Source organism: Camelus ferus, chromosome 9 (genome assembly GCF_009834535.1).
Source record: "Camelus ferus isolate YT-003-E chromosome 9, BCGSAC_Cfer_1.0, whole genome shotgun sequence".
Classification (NCBI taxonomy): Eukaryota; Metazoa; Chordata; class Mammalia; order Artiodactyla; family Camelidae; genus Camelus; species Camelus ferus.
In genome coordinates this window covers 18,068,281-18,093,024 of record NC_045704.1, presented here as the reverse complement: position 1 = coordinate 18,093,024, position 24,744 = coordinate 18,068,281, and the positions used below count along the sequence as shown (strand labels likewise).

The 24,744-nt window shown below is 49.2% G+C and overlaps 2 protein-coding genes and 1 long non-coding RNA gene across 4 annotated transcripts; all 3 read right to left on the bottom strand.

The window, feature by feature from the left end:
* Window positions 1-5,596: 5,596 nt before the first annotated feature.
* SERTAD3 (SERTA domain containing 3) lies at window positions 5,597-9,189 on the bottom strand. 2 transcript variants are annotated; one of them, XR_001365076.2, is made up of 3 exons: window positions 8,729-9,189; window positions 5,871-6,827; window positions 5,597-5,761 (listed from the first exon to the last, which is right to left on the bottom strand). XR_001365076.2 is itself a non-coding variant. In XM_006177920.3 (2 exons), exon 2 carries the CDS (start codon window positions 6,819-6,821, stop codon window positions 6,225-6,227), a length of 597 nt encoding a protein of 198 aa, XP_006177982.1. In that variant the 5' UTR covers window positions 6,822-6,827; window positions 8,729-9,189; the 3' UTR covers window positions 5,597-6,224. The 2 variants fall into 2 exon arrangements, 1 of the variants encoding a protein (XP_006177982.1); XM_006177920.3 differs by having other exon boundaries at window positions 5,597-6,827.
* A 2,107-nt stretch (window positions 9,190-11,296) lies between these two features.
* On the bottom strand, window positions 11,297-23,395 carry BLVRB (biliverdin reductase B). Its single transcript, XM_006177919.3, has 5 exons — window positions 23,191-23,395; window positions 16,426-16,590; window positions 16,200-16,289; window positions 14,709-14,837; window positions 11,297-11,553 (listed from the first exon to the last, which is right to left on the bottom strand). The coding sequence occupies exons 1-5, from the start codon at window positions 23,267-23,269 to the stop codon at window positions 11,396-11,398; spliced, it is 621 nt and encodes a 206-aa protein (XP_006177981.1). The 5' UTR covers window positions 23,270-23,395; the 3' UTR covers window positions 11,297-11,395.
* Window positions 20,918-23,177, bottom strand: LOC116665698. The gene is made up of 2 exons (XR_004322335.1): window positions 22,453-23,177; window positions 20,918-21,827 (listed from the first exon to the last, which is right to left on the bottom strand). It is a non-coding gene; the product is annotated as an uncharacterized LOC116665698 (long non-coding RNA).
* Window positions 23,396-24,744: the final 1,349 nt, after the last annotated feature.

Here is a 24,744-nt window from a genome sequence, read left to right as displayed (position 1 = left end):
CCTTTAGCTACCGCCCACTTTCGTGGTGGCTCCGCCCTCCACCCAGGGATTGGTCCTAGACGGTGATGGGCGGGGCCTATAGGGGGCCGTTTCGAAGAGAGAAGTTGGCTTCAGGGCGCATGTCCCGGAGACTTAGCGAGGGGGAGAAAGTAGAGTAACTATTTGTCCTGTGGGATAGTGGCGGGGTGGGGTTTTTGTCTCTCGAGGCGCGGGCCCCTTACACCTGCCTACGCACCTGCCAAACCCAGCACTGAACTTCGTACGAATCCAGCGCCAACAGAGGCCTACACTCTAGGCCAGATAGGCCTAGGTTCAAATTCTGACTCGATGTGTGACCTTGGAAAAATGTTTGACATCTTTGAGCCACACAAAGCATGTTAAATGGGATCTTTTTAGCCTACTTCTTGACAGTTAGGAAAATTAAAATAAGGTCGTATCAGATTCAGCAAATGCTGGGCGGTTGGACTCAATCTTGGTTACAAGTGGGACTAGGAGGGTGGGGGTGGGATGCCACTGGAGTCCCATCCTGGGCTCCATTTCCTGAGTAGCTGTGTGACCCTGGGCAAGTGTTTTAATCCCTTAGGAGGGTCTCAGTTTCCTTACCTTTAAAAGAAGAGAAACAGCGTCTGGCTCAGAAGATTGTTTTGAGGATTAACTAGAACAATTCGTACAAAGTACTCAGAATGGTGTGTAACATATCCTTTTGTTAGTAGTAGTGGCTGTTGTGGTAATAGCACAGGCTCTTAGTTCAAGGGCAGACATGCAGGGTGGGCTGCAGGCAGACGGGAATTTAATACTTGTCCCATAAACTGACAATGGGACTTACCTGCAAGTAGCTCATCTGCTAACTCCTCTGGTGCTTTGGGAAGAACTGTTTGTGAATAAAGCTCTGGACCAAAGTAAGCTAGCAGAAATGCTAACCAGACTTGCTGAGTCAGGCAGCCATTATCAATGGATGCTCAACCCTTAGGGTGAAAAGTTAGTGGGGAACAGAATCTTGATAGCTTCCAAAGCATCAATGCATAGATGACTTGCTAACTGCAAAGAGGGAAATGTCCTTTTATGATGTGGAAATGTGGTGCTCACCACCTTAACCATGTAGTGAAACTTTGTATCCACAGTAGTGGGATACCCTGACACTGGGTAGCACCTGATACAAATGCATTAGGAAGTACAAACATTCCTGGTGGAGCCTCCATGTTAAATTGCATGAATTGAGTCTCATCAAGTGTCTAGACCCAACCTCAGCTTATAGGGAACAGAGTAACAAATTAAACACAAGCACAATCAGACAAATACAGAACATGAGATATCTACAGCACAACTGTGTTGTTCTAACCAAAAATTCAATTTCAAGAAGACACAGGAAGGGATTGCTAGGGTTGAGGAGGGGAGAGGATGTTGCAGAATAAAAGATACTGTAAAATTTAATTATTAAACCAAATAGGCATGTGAATCTGCATTAGATCCTGATTTTGGGGGAAAAACTTCTATACAAGATATTCTTGGGGAAATTTGAATATAGACTGGATAGTAGATGATATTATGGAATTTTTGTTTCTCTTAGATGTGATATAGTTTTGTGGTTTGTAGGTGAGTGTCCATCTTAAGAAATGCCTGCTGAGCTATTATATTAGGGGTAAAGTGTCAAGATGTCTGCACTTTACTCTCCAATAGTTCAGCAAAAGAAAAAATGTGCATATACACATATACATATGCAATTAAAGGAAACTTAAAATGTTAACAATTAAACATAGGTGGGAGAGTATTCAAATCTTTTCTATGTGCTTGAAATTTTTCATAATAAAAAGAGGGTCAAATGCTAAGTAGAACCAGGCTCCTGCTAGGCAAATTCACATAATTTCCCTCATACCCTATCTTTTTGGCCTGGGAAAAGGGAGGCTCACAGTCTCCCAGTGGCTCTTTCCAGGTCATACAGGGAAGAAGAACTCACAGAAGTCTGAGGAATTCAACATGTATTTATTGAGCCTACTATGTCCCGGGCACAGTTGCAGACAATGAGGGCACAGCACTGCATTTGCCTCATGGAGTCTCTCTCCTCACAGATCAGGGGAGAGAGGCGGAAAGAGAAAAGAAACATGAAAACAAATGAATCAAGCAATTTCTATGGGCCAGGCACTGTTTAGGCACTGAAGATATAGCAGTAAAATTATAAACAAAAATCCCTAATGTGAGGAGGTGGACAATAAACTTAATAAAGCAATTATTTAGTATCTTAGAAGGTGACAAGTGAAAAGGAAAAGCAGAGCCGGAGGAGAGTGATGAAAGGGTGTGCACTTTGGACAGGGAGCTGGTGGGGATCGAGGGGTCTCTGAAGAGGTGACATTGAGTAGAAACCTGATGAAATGGGAGTGGTAGTAAAGCTCTGTAAAAAGAGTGTTCCAACCAGAAGGAGGTATCAGTGCAAAGGCCCTGAGGCTCAGGGTGCTACCTGTCTTTGACCCACAGCAAGGCCAACGTAGCCGGACTGTATGCTGCAGGGGAGGAGGTCGGAGAAGTTTCTAGGACCTTTGGAGCACCCTACGGACCTTTGTTTTTCATTCTGAGTAGGATGAGGAATCCCTGGAAGATGAATAAATGAGGCAGATAATTTCTGCTTCTGTTCAGCGACTTGAAGAAAACAAATAGGACGGGAAAACAGAGAGGTCAGGGGAGAGGTACCTGTAGCTAGGGTGGTCCGGGAGAGCTTCCCAGAGGAGGTGACATTGGAGTTGGGACCTGAAAGTGGAGAAGGAGCCAGGAATTCAAAGGGCTGGGGGAAGGGACAAAGAGAGAGCCCGGGCTTCGGGAAATGAAACCAGAAGCGAAGCCACCGGCCTGGCAGGCCGGGGGAGGAGCCTCCGCCAGCTGGGGAGGGAGGGGGTTCGGGGAGCGCCCCTCCCGCAGCCGCCCGCCCCACCCGGCCCCTGGGGAGGGAGGAGGCGCCGGCTGGGCTCCCGGGTCGGCAGCCTGCCTGCCAGCTCGGGGCGGAGGGTGAGCAGGTGGGAGGGACCGAGGTGGCCAAGGCCCATCCCCCACCACGGGACGGCGGGGGAAGGCAGGTTGGGGAACGTGGACTCTGACCTCAGGACCCGGTTTCCTCTGCGGGGCCAGCCTTTCTACTTCTCTCGCCAGTTCCCTGACTTCTCTCTCTGGGCCTCTCTGAACCTCAGTTTGATCATCTGGAAAGTAGGGGTGCATCTCATACTGGCCTCACTGATACTAACAGGCTCGGCGATCCCGCTTCTCTCCTGTATCTTTAGGGCAAAGAGAGCCTATGTAAAAGTGACTCAGGTCTCCTTCCTCCACTGCTCAACACCCTCCCAAGCCTCTCATTTCACTCAGGGTAAAGCTCAAGTCCTCCCTGTGGGACTCCCGCAAGACACTACATGATTTGTCTCCCTCAACTCTTTCACCCTATCTCCTAGGACTCTTCCCCTTGCTCCCTTTACTCCAGCCACACAGACCTCCGAAGGGTCCCTCAGACATTCCACTCATCCTCAGACCACCGGGCCTTTGCACTGGCTGTTCCTGCTGTGGGGATTGTTTCCCCACAGATTCACACGTCTCACCTCTCACTTCCTTCCAGTCTTTCTCAAATGTCATCTTGTCAGGGAGACCTTCTCTGGCCATCCATCTAGATAGTGACACCCCCATCACTTTCCTGCTTTCTTTTTCTCCACACCATTTATCACCACTTGACAGACTGTACACTTTACTGTCTATTTTAGTAAACAGTACACACTCGTGTTTATTTCAGCCTTCTCCCACTGTGATACTTTCCAAGAGCAGGGACTCTGTTTTGTTCATGCACCTGGGAGAGTGCCAGGTCCACAGTAGGCACTCATTTTGAGCAATTATTGGAATCCTTGGTGTGCAGCAGGCACCCTCTTACACACTTTGCATGCTTGCTCAGTGACGCAGGTATTACTCCAGGTCTTGAGGGTGGGACATGGTGCGTTTGAAGAACGGCAGAGGATGGTGTGAGGAAGATGAATTCAGAAAGGTGGGATGGAGGGTTGGCCATTGCAAGGTTGGGAGTTCATCTTCTCAACAACAACAGCAAAAAAAAATTGTTTTTAGTGCCCCCCTCATTGGTCCCAAGCATAGTTCTATGCACTACAACATGACCCTCTCAGAGATTCCAGCAGACCAGGAGGCTAACCATAAAGAGGTCATAAATAATTTGAGATTGGTAAGAAAATCAAACAATGTGAAGTGGGATTGGGGAGAGGCACCTCAACACGTTGAGCCAGGAAGGGCAGGGAAGACCTGAGAAGGGGACATTTGGATTGGTGAAACTATGGAGAAAGTGTCCTTTGGGCAGTTAAGAGCAAGTACAAAGGCCTTGGGGTTAACTGGAGTCACATGAGGAAGGAGAGAATTGAGATTACACTGGGGAAGTTAGGAGCAAGATTGCCAGGCCTCACAGGCCTTGGTGAAGTTGGGGTTTTTATTCAGAGTGTGAGAAGTCACCAGATGTTTTAAGTGGGAGGAAGACATGATCGAATGGGCATCCACACTGAAATATGGACCTCATGTGCCTTAAGATCTCCTTGACCACCTCCTCCTCTCTCTCCAGATTGGCACCCACCTGTTAGTTACCTAGCCGATTTTAGATTTAGAGGCAATGCTCCTTTCAGGGTGAGAATTTTGCTTCGAGCCAGAAAGCAAAGGCAAAACTCCCTCTCCTTTCCCTGTCTGTGGGCTACACCCAGGTATGGTTCCTCCTTACAATCCTTCCAGAAAAGTCCCTAATGCTGTGTAAACTTACCTGCTACCATGTCTTCAAAGGTCTTTGTGGGGGCCTAGCCACTGCAGCAGCGTATCATAGCGCATCTTCCCTGGCCTCCTGTCTTTCCCCCTCACTCTCACCACCCTGGGCTTATACCTCCTAATCATCTGAAACATTAACTTAGCTGGGCTCTGCTTCTTAGCCAACAGTTTTCTAGAAAGATCTGCTTTTAATTCTGGGGGTCTTTGGGCACTTTTTCTCCTCTGGGCCTCAGCAACACATTTCATACAATGAAAGATTTGACTTTTTAAGTGCCAGAGCCCCCCCTTTTTTTTGAATGGAGGTACTGGGGATTGAAGCCAGGCCCTTGTGCATGGTAAGCATGTGCTTTACCACTGAGCTATACCCTCCCCCAACAGAGAGCCCTATCCTTTGACTTTAATTCACGTGACCCAGTTTCTACCTCCTGTGTCCACCTGTGTCTGGGGAGTCTAGTCTACCAAGAAACAACAAATAAAACAGTTAAGTAGGCTCTGGAGGTAGACTGAATTTGAGTTCTAGCTCCTTGGTACTCACTCTTCCTAGCTGTGTGACCCTGAGCAAGTGACGTGGCCTCTCTGAACCTCAGGATTCTCCTATGTAAAACGTGGTTAACAGTATCTATTTCTATATAATCATAAGGATTCAATGACTTAATTCAAAGAAAGTAAGTAGAACAGTGCTCTTAACAAGCATTCAATAAATGTTACATTTAATAATATACCTGCCTCAACTTTGACAGGGAAGGGGTACAGGAATCCACAGAACTTACTAGGTCTCTCCCATTGACCCACTGAAGTTTAGAAAATTTAGACAACACCATCCCTTCCAAAATACTTTTATTAGAAAAAAAATCATTACAAACAAAAAAACCCACCACAAAACCCGCCTTTCTTTTAAATAATGCGGCATGGAGCAGTTTGGTTTCCACCCTATTGCACGTGGTCCGGCCTGGTCATGAATCAGGAGGCTGCTGGGACTGGGGTCCTGTGAAGGAGGTGGGGTTCAGCCTGAGGGGAGGAGGCCAGCCCCTCCCATGCCCTGGAGGTGCCAAGAGGCAGAGGCTGCATTTCCATAGCAACCAGGCAGCACATACCTGTCATCCTTTGACAGGCCCAGCTTATCTTCCCTGAGGCCCCAGTGGACACAGGGGAGTAGGAACTGGAGGGAAAGGCAAGAAGACATGTGGAAGTGGGAAATCAGACTCCCAGAAACAGAGTCTCATTAAGGCATTTGGAACAGATAAATTAATTCAGGAAGACCCACCTTCACAGAAGGCTGCAATAACCAGACACACACACACATGCAAGACAGTTTGTGGAACCCTGAAATGGGAGAAGGGAGGCCACAGTCACTGTTTAGAGCCCCTGTCAAAACATACCCACAGAATTGCATCCAGGGGTTCAGCCCACCAAGGCTCAGATGAGGAAGGAAGCCCCCTCTAAAAGTTTTAGGATCCTAGAATGATTTCCATGATGTGATCTAGTTCATTCCATTCCCAGGACCCTGGGGCACAGAAAAGGTTGTGAGGAGGCTCTGCTGGTGCCAGTGCGGGCTCCTTCTCCACTGTGGATGTGTCAATGTCCAGAAAGAAGTCATCCAGGCCAGAGTCCCCCAGGTACCGGGAGCTCAGAGCTTCTAAGAAGACTGGATCAGGCTGGGGCAGCACTTCATTCTGGGAGCCGGGGGGAGCCCCTGGATTCTGAGAGGGCTCGGTCTCGTCCATGGAGGTCTCGAGCTCCCTAAGAATAGAGCCGATGGTGGCTGACAGGGAGAAGTCCTCCTCACCCAGGAAGAGGGGCTCAGGAGGCAGGGCAGGTGCAGGAGTCAGGCAAAGAGCGGCTTGGAGCTGCTGGAGAGTGTTGTGGATGAGGACATGTCTGCGAAGGCTGGGTGCTCGGGGGCCCAAGCTTCGCTGGACTTTGTCTAGGGAGATGCGGAGCAGGGCTTGCTGGTAGCTCCGCAGGCCTGCCGGGCCCCAGGCCCACTTCTCATCCTCCTCTTCCTCCTCCAAATCCGAGTGTTTCCTCTTCAAGCCTCCTACCATGATGCCCTGTGGAGAGAAGAGGGGCAAGTCAGATACAGCAGGGCGAGTTCAAATCCCGAATCTCCTGTATGGTTGTTGATTTGTAATGATCCAAATCTCAGTTTTTGCGTCTATAAAATGGAGACAGTATGAATCCCACAAGGCTAAGGAGGAGAGTAAATGTATGTGATTAAGAAAACAAGATCTGGACTTAAACATAGCTGGGTTTGAATCCCACTTACTTGCCTGTGTGGCCTCAGATAGTGAATTTACCTCCATGAGACTCAATTTCCTCATCTACAAAATGAGAATCCTAATTCAAGCCCCTCTAAGTCTTAAAGCTAATCTTCCCACAATACTCTTTTCTTCAAATGGGACATACACAAGATAGGTGTTGGGTACAGAGACCTGGCCTGAAAGTAGCGAATCCTAGTTTGAATTCTGCCCTTCATGCTGCTCAGCTGTGGGTCTTGGGAAGTGATGTAACGTAACCTCTCTGGGCCTTAAGGGGATTGTAAAAATGCTCACCCCCGTTAGAAGATCCTAAGAGTGATATGCATAGACAGCGTCCACCACACAGGAAACACTTAATGAACAACAGTTAACTGCCATTTATTCATTCAATATTTCTATTTGAGAGTCTACGATATTCCAGCCACCTGGAACCCTGTTAGGGTACCTATCTGTGGAGACTCTCCTTTCACAGGGAAGATTATCTGCTCATGCCCTCTTCCTAACTAACTGGGAGCGCTCCCAACAACCAGGAAGGGGACTTCCTCATTCCCTCTGTGGGTGCCTTCAGGTTCCCTCTGGCCGCACCCCACAAGAAAACTTGCGGGAACACGACTCACGCCAAGTGCCGCCCCTACCGGCCCATCCCAACCAAACCTCGGCACCCTGCAAGGATTCCCCGCTCGGCACCCAGACACGCCACAAATTGGCCCAGGGACTTCTGGGAAATGTGGGTCTATAGCCACCAGGCACACGCACTGACGTTGAGCGTGCACTACAATCCCCGGAAGGCTCCGCACGCCTCAGGGACGAACCTTCCCCACCCTCCCTCAGGGCATGCGCAGAGGAGCCTGGGGTGGGTGGGGGAAGGGAACCCGGACGTCCAGCTGCGGGACGCCTGCCGAGCCCCGCCCTCCTTTGCCTCCAGGGCGGTGAGTCTGAGCTCCACGCCCTGAACACCCCTCCCCCACCCCAGACTCTGGCTCTAAAACTGCTTTCTCCCGGTCCTTCGGACCGCAGAAGGTCCTGGATTCTTCCCGCAAACTGCCCCAGGGTTCAGAGACCCAGGCCCCAACACGTCGCTCAAAGACTTAACAATACTCTCCGACCCACTCCGTTCGGGACACTAGGTATCTCAATTTTGAGACCTTCCTCCGTCAATTTTCCACTATTCTCCCGTCTTTCAAATGCCTCTCGACTTCACCTCCAGTCTCCCCCTCTGTCTCCAAGACCTGACAGGGAACTCTCCCCATCACCCCATCTCCGCCGCTGGGAGATCAAGAGTCCTTGCCCCCCCAGTCCTCTTGCTTCTCCAAATATCCGGGATCCCAGCCCAAACCTGCACACCTTTTCCAGAACACTAAAGCCCCGAATTCAGCCCGTCTCGGAGACCCAAAGTGTCCTAATCTCCAGATTCCCTGCCTCAAAAGTTCCTTCTCTAGTTCTCTCGCTTCTCCAAACACCCCATGTCTCAGCTTCAAACTCCTTCCCTTGAAGATCCTGCCCACCCCCAACTTCGCCTTTCGTCCAGGATCCCGAAACTCAGTCTCCGGTCCCTAACCTTCCCCCCAAACCCTATCATCACCCTTAATCTGCGCCCCTCACTCCCGCCGATATCCCGCCTCCACAACTCTCGGGGGCGCGCCTCCACCTCCCCCAACCCAAGGCAGATCCCAAGCCAGGCAGCCACACCTCACCTCAACTGCCAGATTCGCAATGACCACCTCCGGGAACGCCCGCAGCTTTTTGACCCTCCAGCACTGAGCAGGAGCCTTGCTCACCTCTCCGGGGCCTCTCGGTCTGGACTCAGGCTCACCCAGCTTCGCCCGGGAGCCGAACCGCGAGCCACGATTGGCTAGAGCCCTGCCCGCCGCTGGGGGCGGATTGGCTGGGCGGAGCCACCCACTGGTCTCCAGTAGACGGCCGACTCGCCCTTCCCTACAGTGCTCCGCGGACCATTTAAAGAATTCCGACTCGCTGGGAGTTGGGAGGCCAAGTCTCTAGGGTCGGGGGAGTATCAAAACTGTTTTCTTTCAACTCAACTATTGTCCTTGCTCCAAGATCGTCATCGTGGCTCTCTGCGATCCCTTTATACCAGACCTGGACCCCGTAGCGGAACAAGAGTGGCTGGCACTCCCCACCCGTACCGCTTTCCTGGAGGGCGGGGCTGAGCCTCTCGCGGATGCCGCGCCCCTTGGTTTCCGAGGGCGGACGCTGCGGAGCGGAGGAGGATGACGTACTGAAGATCAGCCAATAGAGTGTCGCGGCCTATGTTGCTTGGGCGACTGCAGCCCCGCCCTTCGCCTCCCCTGTCCTCCCGCCCCCAGCGCTTCTCCCCCGCAGCTCTCTTCTTATAAGGACTTCTCCTTAGCGTGTCTTCTGGTAGTTCCTCCTACCTCCTCCTGACGTCCCATCTCTCTTTCAGGTTGGCACCCCTGCTGCTAGAAACTCGTTCGTGGCTCCTCACTGTCCTGGGGACAAAGTCCATACTCCTAATTTTTGCGTCAGACCTTCAGGTCTGGGCTGATACACACTCCTTATTCCCTACAGTCCTGCCACACAGATTGACTTTAAGTTTTTCTAAAATGACTTCAAGTGTTCTCCACCACCATGAACACAGAAATTCTGTCTTGTTTTCTTCCCTGCCTTATCCCTGGTGCCCACAAGACACATAGCAAGTACTCAAAAATGAGAAAAATAAAAGGCTTTTGGAACTTTAAACTTGTTTCCCCATCCTGAAAATACACCGTTTCCAAGATGCCTCTCATCAGAACTGATCTCAAAGGATTCCTTCTCTCAGAAGCCTTCTCTGAGGATTTAAGGTAGGTTAGGACCCATTCTGGTCTCCCATGGTGTCCTGTACTTCGTCCAACGCGGCCTTGACTCCTCTGCCCGGGCCTCCCCCATCCTGGCCCCGGGCTGTCACTGTCTGGACTGTGGGCCCCCTGAGGACATGTACCTAGGTTATCTGGGTCTCCCACTGCTTGGTTCCCAGCATCACCCAGTACAGAGCTGGACACAAAGCAGACGACCAGTGAAAGTTTGTTAGATGCCCAGACAATGGGACAGAAATAAAGAGGGTGGAAATATAAGTGCTAGTGTCTCGAAAGCCTGTACCAGTATTGCCCCACCCCCACAACAAGTTCTCACCAAGGGGAGGAGGATGATTTTCTCCAGGCCACTCCTGAGAAGGCTCCTCAGACTAGTTCTCACCGGTTGGAATTTGTCAACCAAGTTGTCCAGGTGTTTGCAGAAGCAGTAGATGATTGGAATGAATTCTTTGGGGGGGGGGAGCATTGGGGGCTTAGGTGGGGGGAGGCTGGAGGTAGAGAGGAGTGGCTTGCTCAGGTCTGGGAAAGGTGTCTCTGGGGAGTAAAGGTGGGGGAGAGTAGATTCCTAAGAGGGGCATAATTAGGAAGAGACAATTCTTCCTCTTTCCCCTCCCAAACTTGCCCCTCCAGGGTTCTGGTCTCCCGGTGGCCCCACTGTAATCCCATCTCCAGGATACAGCCCCAGGCTTCTTTCTGGATGCCTTTCTTCCTTCCCCAACCAACTGTCCACTCAGGCTCCTCCCACTCTCCTTTTTCTTCCTCAAGCCCTTTGGGCCCTCCTGGGTTCCCAGCCTCTACTCTTTCATCCTTCCATTCACCTTTACACAGTAGCCAAGGGATGTTTTACAAAACACAGACCTGATTGTGCCCCCTCTCCAGCTCCACTCCTTGCAGAAAACCTTTGACTAAAGCTCAGACTTTTTACAACGACCCTGTACAGTTAAGAGTCCATGGGAACAGTCTCTTGGGGCTGATCGCTCCTCTCCTCTGAGCAAAGTATTATTAACTGTGGGGATAGATTTTAGTTCCTCAGAGGGGCCATGTGCTCTCCTGCCTCCTGACCTTTGCTCACATGGTATCTTCTGCCCAGAATGCCATCACTCCTTAGAACTTCCTGGTGGAGTCTCACCAAACCAGGTTTTGGGTGGGACATCCCCTCTTCCACAGAACCTTGTTTGCTCTTCAAGCTGGGCGCCTCAGCCCTCTGAGCTTCCTCCATCAGAGCCCTGGCCACTCTATGTTGTCACTGTTAGAGGCAGGGCTGTCTTTCCTGCTGGACTGTGAGATCCTTGAAGGCAGAATCACCACTGGGTCCCCAGCACAGAGCCAGGCAAGGACATGAATGAATGAATACCCAGAAAATCTTACACGGAGGAAGACAGAGACACTGAGAAGCCCAGACAGAGCCAGAGAGAGGAAGAGTCACAGAGTTACTCCTCTGGAATAATTTGAAGCTCTTGGCTCCAGATTTATTGCTCCCTTCCTTTGTTCTCTACTTCCCAGGACGCTGTCCTCCCGGACAGGGCCAGAGCCCTAGTCGTACTGGTGGGAGGGGTAGGTGCTGTGCCCGTTGTACTCATCAGTGGTAAGGCAGTGCAGCATGAAATGGCCCAGGTCGTGTTTGGAGATGACCCTTGAGGGCCCTCGCCCATCCAAGGTCACTGAGTAGGCCCCAGTCAGAGGCTGGTCTCCTGCAAGGTAAAGACAGAGAGGCCAGGTTAATCAGATGTCCCTTCCCCCTCCCCCAACATGTGATCACTCCAATGACCATCCCAGGGTGTCTGCAGTGTGCCCAGCCCAGATGGTTTAAGAGCTAACAATGTATGAAGTCCTTCCCACGTGCAGGGCACTAATCTGTACCCTTTACTTCATTCAGTCGACAAATCCTTACCGATGACCTATTATGTGTCAGGTGCTGGATACCCAGCAAGGGACAAAACAGACATGAGGGCTAATCCTGCCCTCAGCATGCAGTCACTAGGAAAAGGCAACTGATAAGAAAGTGAAATAGGTAATATGTCAGATGGAGAGAAATAAACCAGAGACTAGGCTAGGAACTATTGTTAATTCTATTTTACAAGTGGGCAAATTGAGTCTCGGAGAGAGGAAGTCACGTCCCAGGGTTGCAAAGGGTCACTTCCCAGTGGCAAAGGCTAGATTTGCTCTGCTCCCCAACCCCCTTCACCTAGGCATGACCTGGCTGCTACCAGGGCATCCAGTATCTGCATTATGATAATTAAAAATACCATCTGACAGTGACCAACTAAATTTGGGGGTCAAATGCAGGATATCAATTCAGGGACAACCTGGAATCATGTTCAGTAAGAAACACATGCCCTCACCCATGTGGCATTTCAGCCAAAAGTGCTTAATCTGTGTCTGTGAGAAAACCACCAGAGAAATCCAGATATGGGATATTTAAAAAGACACCTGACAGGGGGAGAGTATAGTTCAAGTGGCAGAGCACATGCTTAGCATATACAAGTTCCTGGGTTTAATCCCCAGGATGGCCTCTAAAGATAGACTGATAGACAAACAAACAAACAAAAAAACCAAACAAACCTAATTGCCCCCCCCCAAAAGACACATGGCCTGTTATGTTTCCTGTTATGAGGAATATTAAAAATAAAAAAGATTTGGAGGATTGTTCCAGGGTAAAGTTGACATGGCAACTAAACACAACACATGATCCTGGACTGGATCCTGATTTTGAGGGGAGGGGGAGGTGGAAAGACTTTTTTTTTTGGCAATTGGGAAAATTTGAATATGGAGTGGATACTAAGTGATGTGGCAGAGTTAATGTCAATTCCCTTGGTGCAGTGATGTTACTGTGGTTCATACCCAAATATTTCTTCTTGGGAGATGCCTATCAAGAGGTTCTAGGAGTAGAGTGTGCCAGTGTCTGCAACCTACTCTCAGATGGTTCAGAAAAAAAAAATACACACAGACATACACTTATTTTAAAATATATATATAATACATACATATTCACATATACACACATACACATTAGATGCATGCACAGATGAAAGACAGAAAGACAGATAAAGGAAGCAAACAGGGCAAAAAGTTAACAGGTGAATCTAGATAAAGGGTCTATGGGTATTCTTAAACCTTTAATTTCTTCAGCTTTCCTGGAGGTTTCCAAGTTTTCAGACACATACAAAAAAAGCAAAACTAAAAAGTAATCTGGGGAGAGTAGAGCTCAGTGGTAAAGCGCATACTGGTAGCATGCATGAGGTCCTGGGTTCAATCCCCAGGACCTCCATTAAAAAAAATGAATTAAAAAAAAAAGTACTCTGTGTTAAATAATTAAATTTTAGGCACGATCTCCCTGGATATTCACTTCAAACGTGGGAGATCAAGAAGTAACATCATGAGCCCTGTTTAAAGATGAGGAAACTGAGGCTCAGAGGCCACAGGCCTGAGTCCAAGCGGTGCTGGGGCTGGGACTTTTACCCAGCTTCTCCACCATGCAGCTTTATTGCTGACTCAAAGCTTTGGATTCTCGTTCCAGTAAGGTCCTGAATTGAAGCTAAACCCTGAAGCTTAAACTTCTGGAAGGCGTGCAGGCCTCCTCTTCCTGCAGGCAGAGGGCACAGCAGAATCACTGGTCCCGCAGGCAGGCAAATGCAAAGGCGATGTAAGTGCCGGGCTCCGGCCTCTGCCCTGCAATTCCCTCATCCCAGGATGTCCTCCCATCCCCCAGACACTCACCCGATTCCCTCTCTCCCTGCGCCAAGCCATCTCCTTAGAGATCCTCTGCTGTATAAGCAGCACCCCATTGCTCCCTTCACCGAGCTTTATTGTTTCTTCATTCATCACAAGAATAGAAATCATCTATCTCTGGTTTGTCTCCCCTGCTAGAAACGTAAGTCTCATGAGAGCAGAGATTGTATCGTCAGTACTTGTCATGGGGGCCCGACACACACTTCCCCTGCCAGAGACATTTGTAAATGAATGAATCTCTCCATCCTTCAGTCTTCCTCTGTATCTCTCTCAATGTGGATTCAAAACCTGGGAGGGGAAAAGAGGGTGTGGTTCCCTCCGCAGCACCCCCTGGACGTGAGGCATCTTCCTCCGTATTAGTTCATCGGACAAATATTTACTGAGCACCTACTACCTGCCACGCCCTATTCTAGGCACTTGGGACACAGCTGTGATCAAAACAAGATAAAACTCGTGCCTTCAAGAAACAAAATTTCACATTGCAAAATTCTAGTGAGGGAGACACACACTAAATAAGATAAAGAAGCGGGGTGGGTATCGTTCGGTGGTAGGGTACATACTTATTGTGTGCAAGGTCCTGGGTTCAATCCCCAGTACCTCCATTAGGGAAAAAAAGAAAGAATTAAGGAAAGAAACCATGTGATAGATGAGGTGAAGTGTAAGTCTCCTTCCCTTGAAGACAGGCTAGTCCCAGCATAACTCACTTCTAATAGAGAATACGGTAGAAGCAGCCCTGAGAAATCTCATGCTAGGAGAGGCCGTGTGCAGCCATTCCAGCATCAACCACCCTCTTTGCTGTGAGGAAGGCTTCCTTCCACACGGCTCTATTCCCAGCTACTGAACCATGGCTTGCGAGACCCCAGCAAGAAGCTCCCGGTCCAGAGAGAAACAGACAGTGGTAACAAATGAGGGTTTTTGTTTTGCATTTCTAAATTTTGAGTAGTTTGTTCAATAGAGATAACTGAAAAGCATGTCAGAAAGGAGATAAGATCCAGCAGGAAAGAGCATATTAAGTGTGGTGGGAAGGTTTGCAATTTTAGACGGGGCAGGAAAGGCCCGGCGGATCGGGAGTGGTCAGGCTGGCCGCCACCCTGCAGCTGGGTCCCCGCCCACTCACCTATGTGTGGCGGCATCACAGCGACGTACTTCAGGCCTGACTCCTGCAGTACTTTGTGCATCCGGATGTGGTCATCGGTCACATCCTGCAGTCTTGGGGGCACCTTGGATGGGTCCCACAGTAGGAAGGCTGGGGGGACACAGGGCAGGCTCAGCCAAGGCTTGAGGACAGCCCGACCAGGTCCCCAGCTCGCCCCTCTCATGCCCAGACAAACCCCGACAGGAGCTCACTACTGCCCTCCAGTTGCTGCAGGCAGAAATGTGGGAGCCGTCCTGGCCTGTCTTTCTCTCACAGCTCACATCACTGGACATTACCTCCTGGCTAGACCAAAACAGCAGCCTCCTCCCTGGTCTCCCTGCCCTGGCCTCCCACATTCTGTTCCTCCTGCACAGCCAGAGGGGGCCTGGGAACATCCAGAGGGGTTGGATCTCATCTGTGGCCCCACTTACTCCAGGTAAAAGCAAAGGCCCCATCGGGTCCACGAGGCCCCACCTGATCTGTCCACATCAGACTTCTGATCTCACTGCCCAACCATCTCCCCTTCACTTGCTCTGCTGCGGCCATGCTCCTGCCTCACAGCCTTTGCAAAAGCTGTGCCCTCTACCTGGAGTCCCCTGCTCTCCCCACACCTCCCTCATGTCACTTCCCTTCCCTGGGAGGCAGTGGGAGAGATGAAACAGAGGTGAGGAGTATGGACTGTGGAGACAGACAACCTGGTCCCACATCCACACCCCAGCTCGACCAGCCACAAGCTGTGTGACCTCTGGTAAGCTGATGGGCCTATCTGTGCCTCCATTTCCTTAGCTATACCAGGAAGGCAATAAGAACAGCTACTTGTTACTGAGCACCTACTATGTGCCACTATAAATAGAACTCAAAGGAGTTTTAAGAGAATTAAGTGGCATTCATCTGTAAGGTGCTCAGATGGTGCCTAGTACACAGTAGGTGCTCAATAAATGCCAACTGTTGGCATTAACTGCTCCTGGTACCCTGCAGCCTTCCTTTCAGATTATTCGGGGCAACCATTTGTTTAATGTCCACCTCCTCGTAAACTGGGAGCTCTGTGAGGGTGGAGATCTGGTCTGTGTATCCACGGCTCTGTCATGTCCTCTAGGATGCTCTCCCTGTCTCAGGGTGGGTCAGACACCTCCTCTGGGCACCCCGCGTCCTCTGGGCTTCTTCCATCTGAGCCCTGATCCCTCTGCCCATGCTCCCCCTCCCCATCATCCTGGCCCTGACTACTCTGGCCAGTCACTGTTTGATAATGGCTCTGTTGCCACTTCCCTCCTATCTGTGAGACCCAGAGTGCAGGGCCCAGGGCTGTATTGTGTCCCTGGCATCACTCAGCAATGTTCAGGCGAGTACTTGGTGCTCAAGAAATGCATGGTAACTCGGGATGGCTCCAGTGCCACCTCATAGAAGCCCCTGGGCTGCCGGTCCTAGACCTACCCCCCAACTCTTCAGCCCCACCTCTCTGACCCAGCCACCCACCCGAGGTGCAGGCCACGACCTTGTCCACGCCATGGGCCTTCATGGCCGCCACAATGTTCCGGGCACCCTCGGACATCATTGTGGTAGGACCTTAGAGGAGACAGAGAGTGGCTGTCACTGGTGGGTGGCGGCGGTGGTGGGGGTGGCAGGGGCGGGGCCGGGGGTGGGGGTGGCACTGGGGGCCGAGGTGCAGGGGTGGGCCGTGGGCATAGGGGGGGCCTAGTACTAAGGTCATTGCGGGTGCCCAGCAGCACGATGACGGCGTCCTGTCCAGCCACGGTCTTGTCCACATCAGCTGCCTGCCGAACATCACCCACTATCACATGGGCCGGCTGGGGCCCCTCTGAGGGCAGCCTGGAAGCGTCCCTCACCAGCACTGTCACCTCATAACCTGCAGGCAGAGAGGGGCAGAGAGGGGCAGAGAGGCAGGTCAGTGGCTTTGTGGCTGGCATTCCCAGGTGCCAGGGGCTGGGTCCTGGAGGGTGCCATGAACACCCAAATCCATCCCCTAGATCCCTTTCTCTGGGACAATGGTCTTCAGACATTTTTGCTGGCATACTCACAGTTGATATCCAGATGGTTATTAAAATAGGGTGATACCTTTATAAATAACCGGCTCTGATGCCCCCAAGGGCCTCCTCTATGTACCCCCCTGCAACGCAACTTCTCCACCCTCCAGAAACTAAAGGGTTAATGCCCGCATCACACTGGTCTTTGCCCCCCATCCATGGTCCTGGAGGAAGCATGAGTTGCCCAAAGGTTGTACATTGTTGGGTTTGGTCCCCCAGGCCTTCCTTACTTCTGAAGGGCTGGGCCCTGTCTTAGTGATCATTAAAGACTTTGAACATCACCTTGGCATGCCACCTACCCAAAGAACTTTGGATAACTATGTTCCCCCACAACACACACATACACCCCCTTTTTAAAGTTTATAGCCAACATATTTCTTCCTTTGTTTTAAATACCTCAGTGGTAGAGCACGTGCTTAGCATGCACAATGTCCTGGGTTTAATCCCTAGTAGTTCCCTTAAAAAATAAGTAAATAAATAAACAAACCTAATTACCTCTCCCCACCAACCAAAAAAAGAAAGTGAAAAAAAAAAGGAGATAAAGAGTTAATAGGAAAAAATGGTAAAGGATATTAATGTTTGTGTATACTGCAAAAAAAATTATTAATTGTAGTCTCTGTTATGGACTGAATGCTTGTGCCCCCAACCCAAATTTGTCTGCTGAAGCCCTAATCCCCAATGTGATGGTATTTGGAGATGAAGACTTTGGGGGATAGTTAGGTTTAGATGAGGTCATAAGGGTAGGGCCCCCGTGATGGGAAGAGGAAAACCAGAGCTCTCTCTCCTTGTGTGAGCACACAGCAAGAATGCAGCCATCTGTAAGCCAGGAAGAGAGACTTCACCAGAAACCAAACCTGTCGATACTTTGCTCTTGAACTTCCCAGTCTCTAGAACTGTGAGAAATAAATGTTTGTTGTTTAAGCCACCAGGTCTACAGTATTTTGTTATAGCAGCCTGAGCTGGTTCAGACAGCCTCTAAATAGCATTCTCATGAAAAATGAACCAGAGCTCCTTGAAGAAATGGCTGCTTGCTGGGCTGGGGCAGGGAGGGGACCAGATGAGCCTGGAACATCTTGTACCACCAGCTGGTGAAGCAGTGCTTAAAGAGTGATGGGGTGATGACAAGAGAACACAGAAGCCACTTGAAGGGGTTTTCACTGGGCAAATCAAGGGCAATATGATTTGTCCAAAAGAATACTGATGGCATGGCAAAGAAGTGAAACATCAAATATACAATAAAAATTCTGGGAGTTCATAATGATATTAAGAAACTTCATTGATCATCATTAGTATCTATCAGAAGACTAATCCATTACCCTGAAAATGAAAAAGGAAAAGAAAAACAACAAAATTGTTCCATTTCTTTTGATAGCTGTCATCCTATATTTGAAAAACAAATGATTCAAGATCTGTACACTCTGGGGTGATGATGATGATGATAATGACACGTAATATTTATAGAGCACTCACTATGTGCCAAGTGCCTTGCATTTATTAGCATATTAAATCCTCAAAGTAACCCTGGGTTTGACTTCTGGCCCTACCACTAGCTAGCTGCATGACACTGGGCATGTCACTTAACCTCTCTGGGCCTTAGGGCCTTCATTTGTCAAGTGACACTAATTATAGTCTCTACCTTATAAGGTTGTTGTAGGTTTAAATAATATATCTAAAAGTTTAATTGAGTAGGGTGATTTTTGATAAGAATGCCAAGATAATTCAATCGGGAAAGAACAGTCTTTTCCACAAATGGTGCTGGGGACAACTGTATGTAAAAGAATGAAGTTGGATCCCTATCTCATACTATATATGAAAATTAACTCAAAATGATCAAAGACCTAAATGTAAGAACTAAAACTATAAAACTCTTAGAAGAAAACAAAAGCATAAATCTTTGTGTCTTTGGATTAGGCAATGGTTTCCTAGCTATGATACCAAAAGCAACAAAAGAAAAAGTAGATACCTTGGACATCACCAAAATTAAAAATTTCTGTGCTTCCAAGGACACTATCAAGAAAGTGAACAGACAATCCACAGAATGGGAGGAAATTTTTGCAAATCACATATCTGATAAGAGACTTGTATTTAGAATACATAAAGAACTCCTACAACTCGATAGTAAAAGATGAATATTAAGAACTGGGCAAAAGATGTAAAGAGACATTTCTCCAAAGAAGATACACAAATGGCCAATAAATACATGAAAAGATACTCAATATCTTTAGCCATCAGGGAAATACCAGTCAAAACCACAGTGAGATATCCTTTCATACCACTAGGATGACTATAATCAAAAGACATAATAAACGTTGGTGTGCATGTGGGGAAACTGGAACCTTCCTAGACTGCTGATGGGAGTGTTGAATGATGCAGCTGCTTTGGAAAACAGTCAGACAGTTCCTCAAAAGGTTGAATATATTGTTATCATATGACCCAGAAATTCCACTCTGGGGTATATGCCCAAGAGAAATGAAAACATATGTTTTCACAAAAACTTGTATATGAATGTTCATAGAGGCATTATTCATCATAGCCCAAAAGTGGAAACAACCCAAATTTACATCAACTGAATGGATAAATAAAATGTGGTATATCCATACAATGGAGTGCTATTCAGCAATAAAAGTAACAACACATTGATACATGCCATGACATGGATGAACCTTGAAAAAATACATATTCTTTTTGCTAAGTGAAGGAAGCCACATAGTGTATGAGTTCATTTATATGAAGTGTCCCCAAGAGGTAAGTCCATATAAACAGAAAGTAGGTGAGTGGTTGCCTAGGGCTGGGGAAGGGGTTGAGCAGGAAAATGGGGAATGACTTCTAGGGGTTTATTTTGTGGTGATAAACATGCTTTAAATTGATTGTGATGATGTTTGCATAAGTCTGTGAATATGTTAAAAACCACTGAATTATATGGTATGTGAATAATATGTTAATAAAGCCCTTATAAAAATGCAAAACAAACAAAGGAAAGGGTGAGAAGCGTCTGGCATAGGAAAGAGAGCTAAATGGGTGTTGGCTGTTTCTGTGTTATATGTTACTGTGTTATATGTCACTATGTTAATCATCTCACAATTTTATTTCCCATTCTGGTCTAGTCCTCCCCGGGCTCCTGGCCCATCTGGACCCCTCCGATCCATATTCCACATGGCAGCTAGAGAGAGCTTTCCACAGTTACTGCAAAGCGCCCCCAGCTCAGATCCCTCCCATGCCACCCCTACCCCCCGCCAGTGCCCTGAGATAGTCAGGCTCTTGGTGCCAGCCTTCTAGTTCCCCCAGGATCTGGCCTCTCCTCTCCAGTCTGCGCTGGAGCCACTGCCCTTTTCACCCACTGAGCTTCTTTCACTTCTTCAAATGCATCATGCTGTCTCCTGCATCCTGTAGGCAGGAGGCACGTGCCCCTCTGCCTGGAGCACCCTTACCCGCTTTCTCCAGAAGCCCCAGCTGATCATGCTTCCTCTGTCACGGCCCTACTTATGTTGACCTGGAATAAAGCAAGGGCCCTGTGGGTCCAGGGACTGTGTCATACTCACCACCACCTCCCTGACTTCTTATGAACACAAGAGCCCAGGCTTTACTGCCCCAGGGACCTGGGTTCAAACTCTGGCTCCACCTCTTACTAGCTGAGGAACCTGAGGAGACACCTTGCCTGACTGGCCCTCAGTTTCCTCGCTAAAGATCAGAATCCCCAGCATCCCCATCCTATGTGACCACCTTTTATAAGGGAATGAAACAAACCTGTGCTGCCCTCACACACATCGGGTGGGGGGCAATGGGGCTTTCAGGGTGCCAGTATAGGCACTGGTTAACTACCACTGTATTAGTTAAAACAGACCCTAGTAAACTGTGGGTATTTTGGGGGAGAAACATGTTCTCACAGACCCTGAGAGCTCTGACACAAGCCTAGCAAAGGAGTACCCATCAGTGTTACATCACTGATAATTAGTGACATTTATTGAGTCTCCTATGTGCCAAGTGCTGTGCTAAGCTTTTCCCACAGATGAGTTGTTTTCCCCAAAATTTTAACACAACCCACAGTTAAATTTAAATAGCCACATGTGGCTAGTGGCTACTGTACCAAACTATAGTTTTATTATTTATTTATTTATCTGTTTATTTGGGTGGGAGGTAATTAGATTTTCTTTTTTAATAGAGGTACTGGGGATTGAACTCAGGACCTCATGCATGCTAAGCACACATTCTACCATTGAAATATACCCTCCCTGCAAACTAGATTTTTAGAATTCACAGATTTTACCCTTTACAAAGAACCAGAGCATTTGTAAGGCTATTTCCAATCTTTTTGTTGTTGTTGTTAAAAATCCCTTACTTTATTTATATTTTCCTGTTAATTTTTTATTTTGAAATAAATTCAGACCTATACGAAAGTTGCAAGACCTAGATTCTCACATTTCCTTTATCTTTCTCTCTCTCTGTGTATATAATATATACACATAACATATATAATTATATATGTGTTCAGAGTTTTCTAGTAACTGTGGGAGAGTAAGTTGTAGAGATCATGCCCCTTTTAAGTTTTTTTTATATCAATCCTGAATACAAAATAGATTTCACAGCCTAACCTAGTATATGCAAATCCATACCTATATAACTGAAACTAAAGTTTCATAAAATCAATATTTAACATGTGATACATTCTGACACTATTGTGACCAGTTAAATATATCTCAGAACTCACTATGACCCCACAGTTTGAAAAGTACCAGACTGCAGCAACCCCACAAGGTAGGTTGTGTTCTATGCCCATTTTTGAGGATGGGGAAACTAAGGCAATTTGAGTGAACTGGGCCAAGATGACACAGCTATAATCTGAGTTCATTCAGCCATGGAGTGCTTATTGAGCAACAACTGTTTGCTGGATATGGTTCTAAGCATTTTCCACATATCATCTCATTTTATCATCACGAGAGCCCCAGGTCAAGTTCTATTAGTTTCATTACGACTTACATGGATGACAAAGTGTTTGACCACACAGGTGGTGAGTGGCAGGGCTGCGGTCTAAATGCAGGTACAGGGCCTCCAGAGTCTGTGCCTGTCAGGAGTCAGTCCTGAGAATCACTGAGTAAATAAAAGCCCAGCTCATTCAAGCCCCTCCTTTTTCTGAGGGGGACAGCGAGGCTCAGGCTCACTGTGGCTCTGAAGAGACTTGTCAGAGCCCCAATTAGAAGGCAGGGGGTTCCCCCTAGGTCTCAGCAATCCATTCCCCTAGGTGCAGTCCCAGCTGTGACCAGCAGGGCGGATGAATGGAATTTCATAGAATCCACGATTAAGAGAAAGGTAGCTACACCCGAATCTGGATCCTTAGGGTGACTCAGCATCTCTAAACTTCTCCCTCTTACTTCCTCCCCTGGAAATGTTTATCAGCAAATTTGTTTCTCCAGTCCCCATAAGTCAAGATCCTCACTATGTCTTCCTGGAGAGGGAAGGAGAAGTGGGCTTAATGGGGAACTTTCAGGCAGAGTCCCTCCAGCTGGGTTGAGAGACAGCAGAGAGTGGGATCCTGGAGGCCTCCACCCTTTTGGGGCACCCAGATAGTCAGTATCTTCGGAGTCACTGAGACCAGCCAGGGTGGGGCCCTCTATCTGGGAGTGTCAGGCTCCACTGGGGGTTGGTGAAGTCTGGACAGTGGGGGCAGGGGGCTCCTGCGAGATACTTACTCCCTTTCCTGGAGCAACTCTGAATTTTCAGGCCTCACTGACTTTCCCAGGACCTGTGTTCTCAAGTCTTCACCCTTATCTCTTTCCATCTTCTTCTTTCCATTAGGTGTTCACAGCAGCCCACCCCCCAGCCTTTTCAGCTTTAAGCTCAGGTGCCCAAACCAAGAGTCAGTGGACTTCTGGTGATTAAGAGCATGTGCTGGGTACAAACTCTTAGCACTGCCACTTTCCAGCTGTGTATCTTTGGGCAAGTCACTCAGCGGGCTTCAGTCTTCTCATCTGTCAAGTGAGGTGATACTAGTTCCCACCCCTCTTGAGTGCTTTAAGGATTCAACTAAACACATTAGAAGAGAGGGCAGAGCTGGGAGGCAAGCCCAGTGCCCGGCTTAGTTAAGCCCTTGCTGGGTGTGCAAACAACCACCACCACTGCCAGCACCACCGCCACCACCACCACAATAACAACTACATTTCATAAGAGCACTGGATTTAAACCTGTCCCTGGAGTCCCCCAGCCTCCCAGGGCCAGGGCCAAGGCCAATTCCTGTTCCTTGGACTTATATAAAATTGGATCTCATAGTATCCTCCATTTCTGCTGCTGTGGCCATCTGCTTTGCCCCCTATGTCCTCACACGCTAAGGCACTGAAGGCCCCAATCAACCCCCGCCCGGCCCCATGATGCCCCTTCCTAAAGTTCTGGCTGTACACCATGTGACATCCCCTGCCCGCCCCAGCTCATGCCTGCTTGCACCGCCTGCGCCAGGGTGGTGAGCCCGGTCTTGCCGGTGGCGCCGAAGATGGCAATCTTCTTGACGGTCATGCTGCGGGGTCGTCGGGGTGCGAGGCCGCGGAGTCGCAGGACGCGCGGGAACCTACTGGCTGCTAGGCCACCCACTCTGTCCTTCCGGAGCGGGAGAGACGAGGCGGGGCCGCTCACAGGGACACGCCTCAGCCCGCCTCCGGTCTCAGGTTTAGGCCGGGGGCGGGGCCAAAGGCCACGCCTCTAGCTAAGGACGGGGTGGGCGGGACGCGAGTCCGCTCCCCTCCTTCTCCTGCGGTCCAGCACTGCCCTCTCCGCCCGCCACTTAGGCTGGGAGGCGTGGCCGTATCCGGCCTTCTACGAAGGCGGACCCAGTGCCCCGCCTCCGAGCTCTAACCTCCCAGGGAGGGGCGGGGCGAGAGTGGGCCATGCCCACCGCTCTCTCTTGGCTCACGCCCCCTCTGTCAGGGCCAAGAGGCTGATCCCGGACTTAAACACTACACCCCAGGGTCTCCTCGAGGCTACCAGGGGAGAATGTGAGGGAGGATAGTGTAGGTGTGTGAGTGCTACATGGTGTAACTGCGTATCTGTGTGCCCATGTGACCCTGTGTGATTCTGTGAATAACTCTAAGGGAGAGCATGGTTGTGGATGACACCATGTGCCACCCTCTGTGTGTAACACTGTATTACAGTGTAAGACTGTGTGTGACACCACGTGTGGCAGGCATTGGTGCTGTCCTTGTGTTACCTTGTGGTGACACTGGATGACAGTGTGTCAATCTGTGACGCTGTAAGCATCGATGACGCTGGGGGATATGGTGTGAGTGTGGGACATGTGAGATGCATTACATGGGAGCGTGTCACTGTTGGACTGTGACAGGGTGTGACATTGCATGTGTCATGTAAGGTGTGTAACACTATAACACCATTTGAGTGTGGCTGTAGGTGTTACTGTAGTTGTGATGCTATTTATGACCTGTGACTCTGTGATGCATGAGTGTGACAGTGCAGGACGTATGACCCCCATGTGAATGTGTAACTGGTGTAATAAGTTTGTGTATAAAAGTGTGACACTGTGTGATGGTGAAGCCGTGGTGATGTGTGAGTATATGACACTTTGTGACCCCATGGAAGTGTGCGACAGTGTGTGACACATGTGTGCTTATGTATGACTCCGTGTGAATGGTGGTGGCACTATTTGAGTGTTTTACATTGTGTGACGCTGTCGGGCACAGCTTGAGTGTGGGAACTAGTGTGAGCTTGTTACTGCGTGAGACAGTTTGAATATTTGACCCTGTGTGACCCCAAACGAGGAGGTGACTGTGTGTGTGGATGTGGATAATGTTTGTGACGCTGTATATGACCCCGTGTGTGTGGCAGTGTGTGACTGTGTGTGACGTTACCTCCAGCCCCTGCATCTGTGCATCGCACACCGTGGCCGAGTGTGTGTCCGTGCGTGGGCCAGCGCTGCAGGCGGTCGGGGTTGGCAGGGGACCGCGGGCGGGAGGGGGTCCCGGGGGCGCGCCGAGCGCGGC

Bases quoted from the DNA above. Each gene is read 5' to 3' on its own strand.
- SERTAD3 (XM_006177920.3), bottom strand. From the start codon at position 6,821: ATGGTAGGAGGCTTGAAGAGGAAACACTCGGATTTGGAGGAGGAAGAG.
- BLVRB (XM_006177919.3), bottom strand. From the start codon at position 23,269: ATGACCGTCAAGAAGATTGCCATCTTCGGCGCCACCGGCAAGACCGGG. The intron at 16,290-16,425 runs GTACTAGGCCCC...GTCTCCTCTAAG, and splicing joins GGGCACCCGCAATGACCTTA to GTCCTACCACAATGATGTCC. The intron at 14,838-16,199 runs GTGGGTGGCTGG...GTGTCCCCCCAG, and splicing joins GGTCGTGGCCTGCACCTCGG to CCTTCCTACTGTGGGACCCA.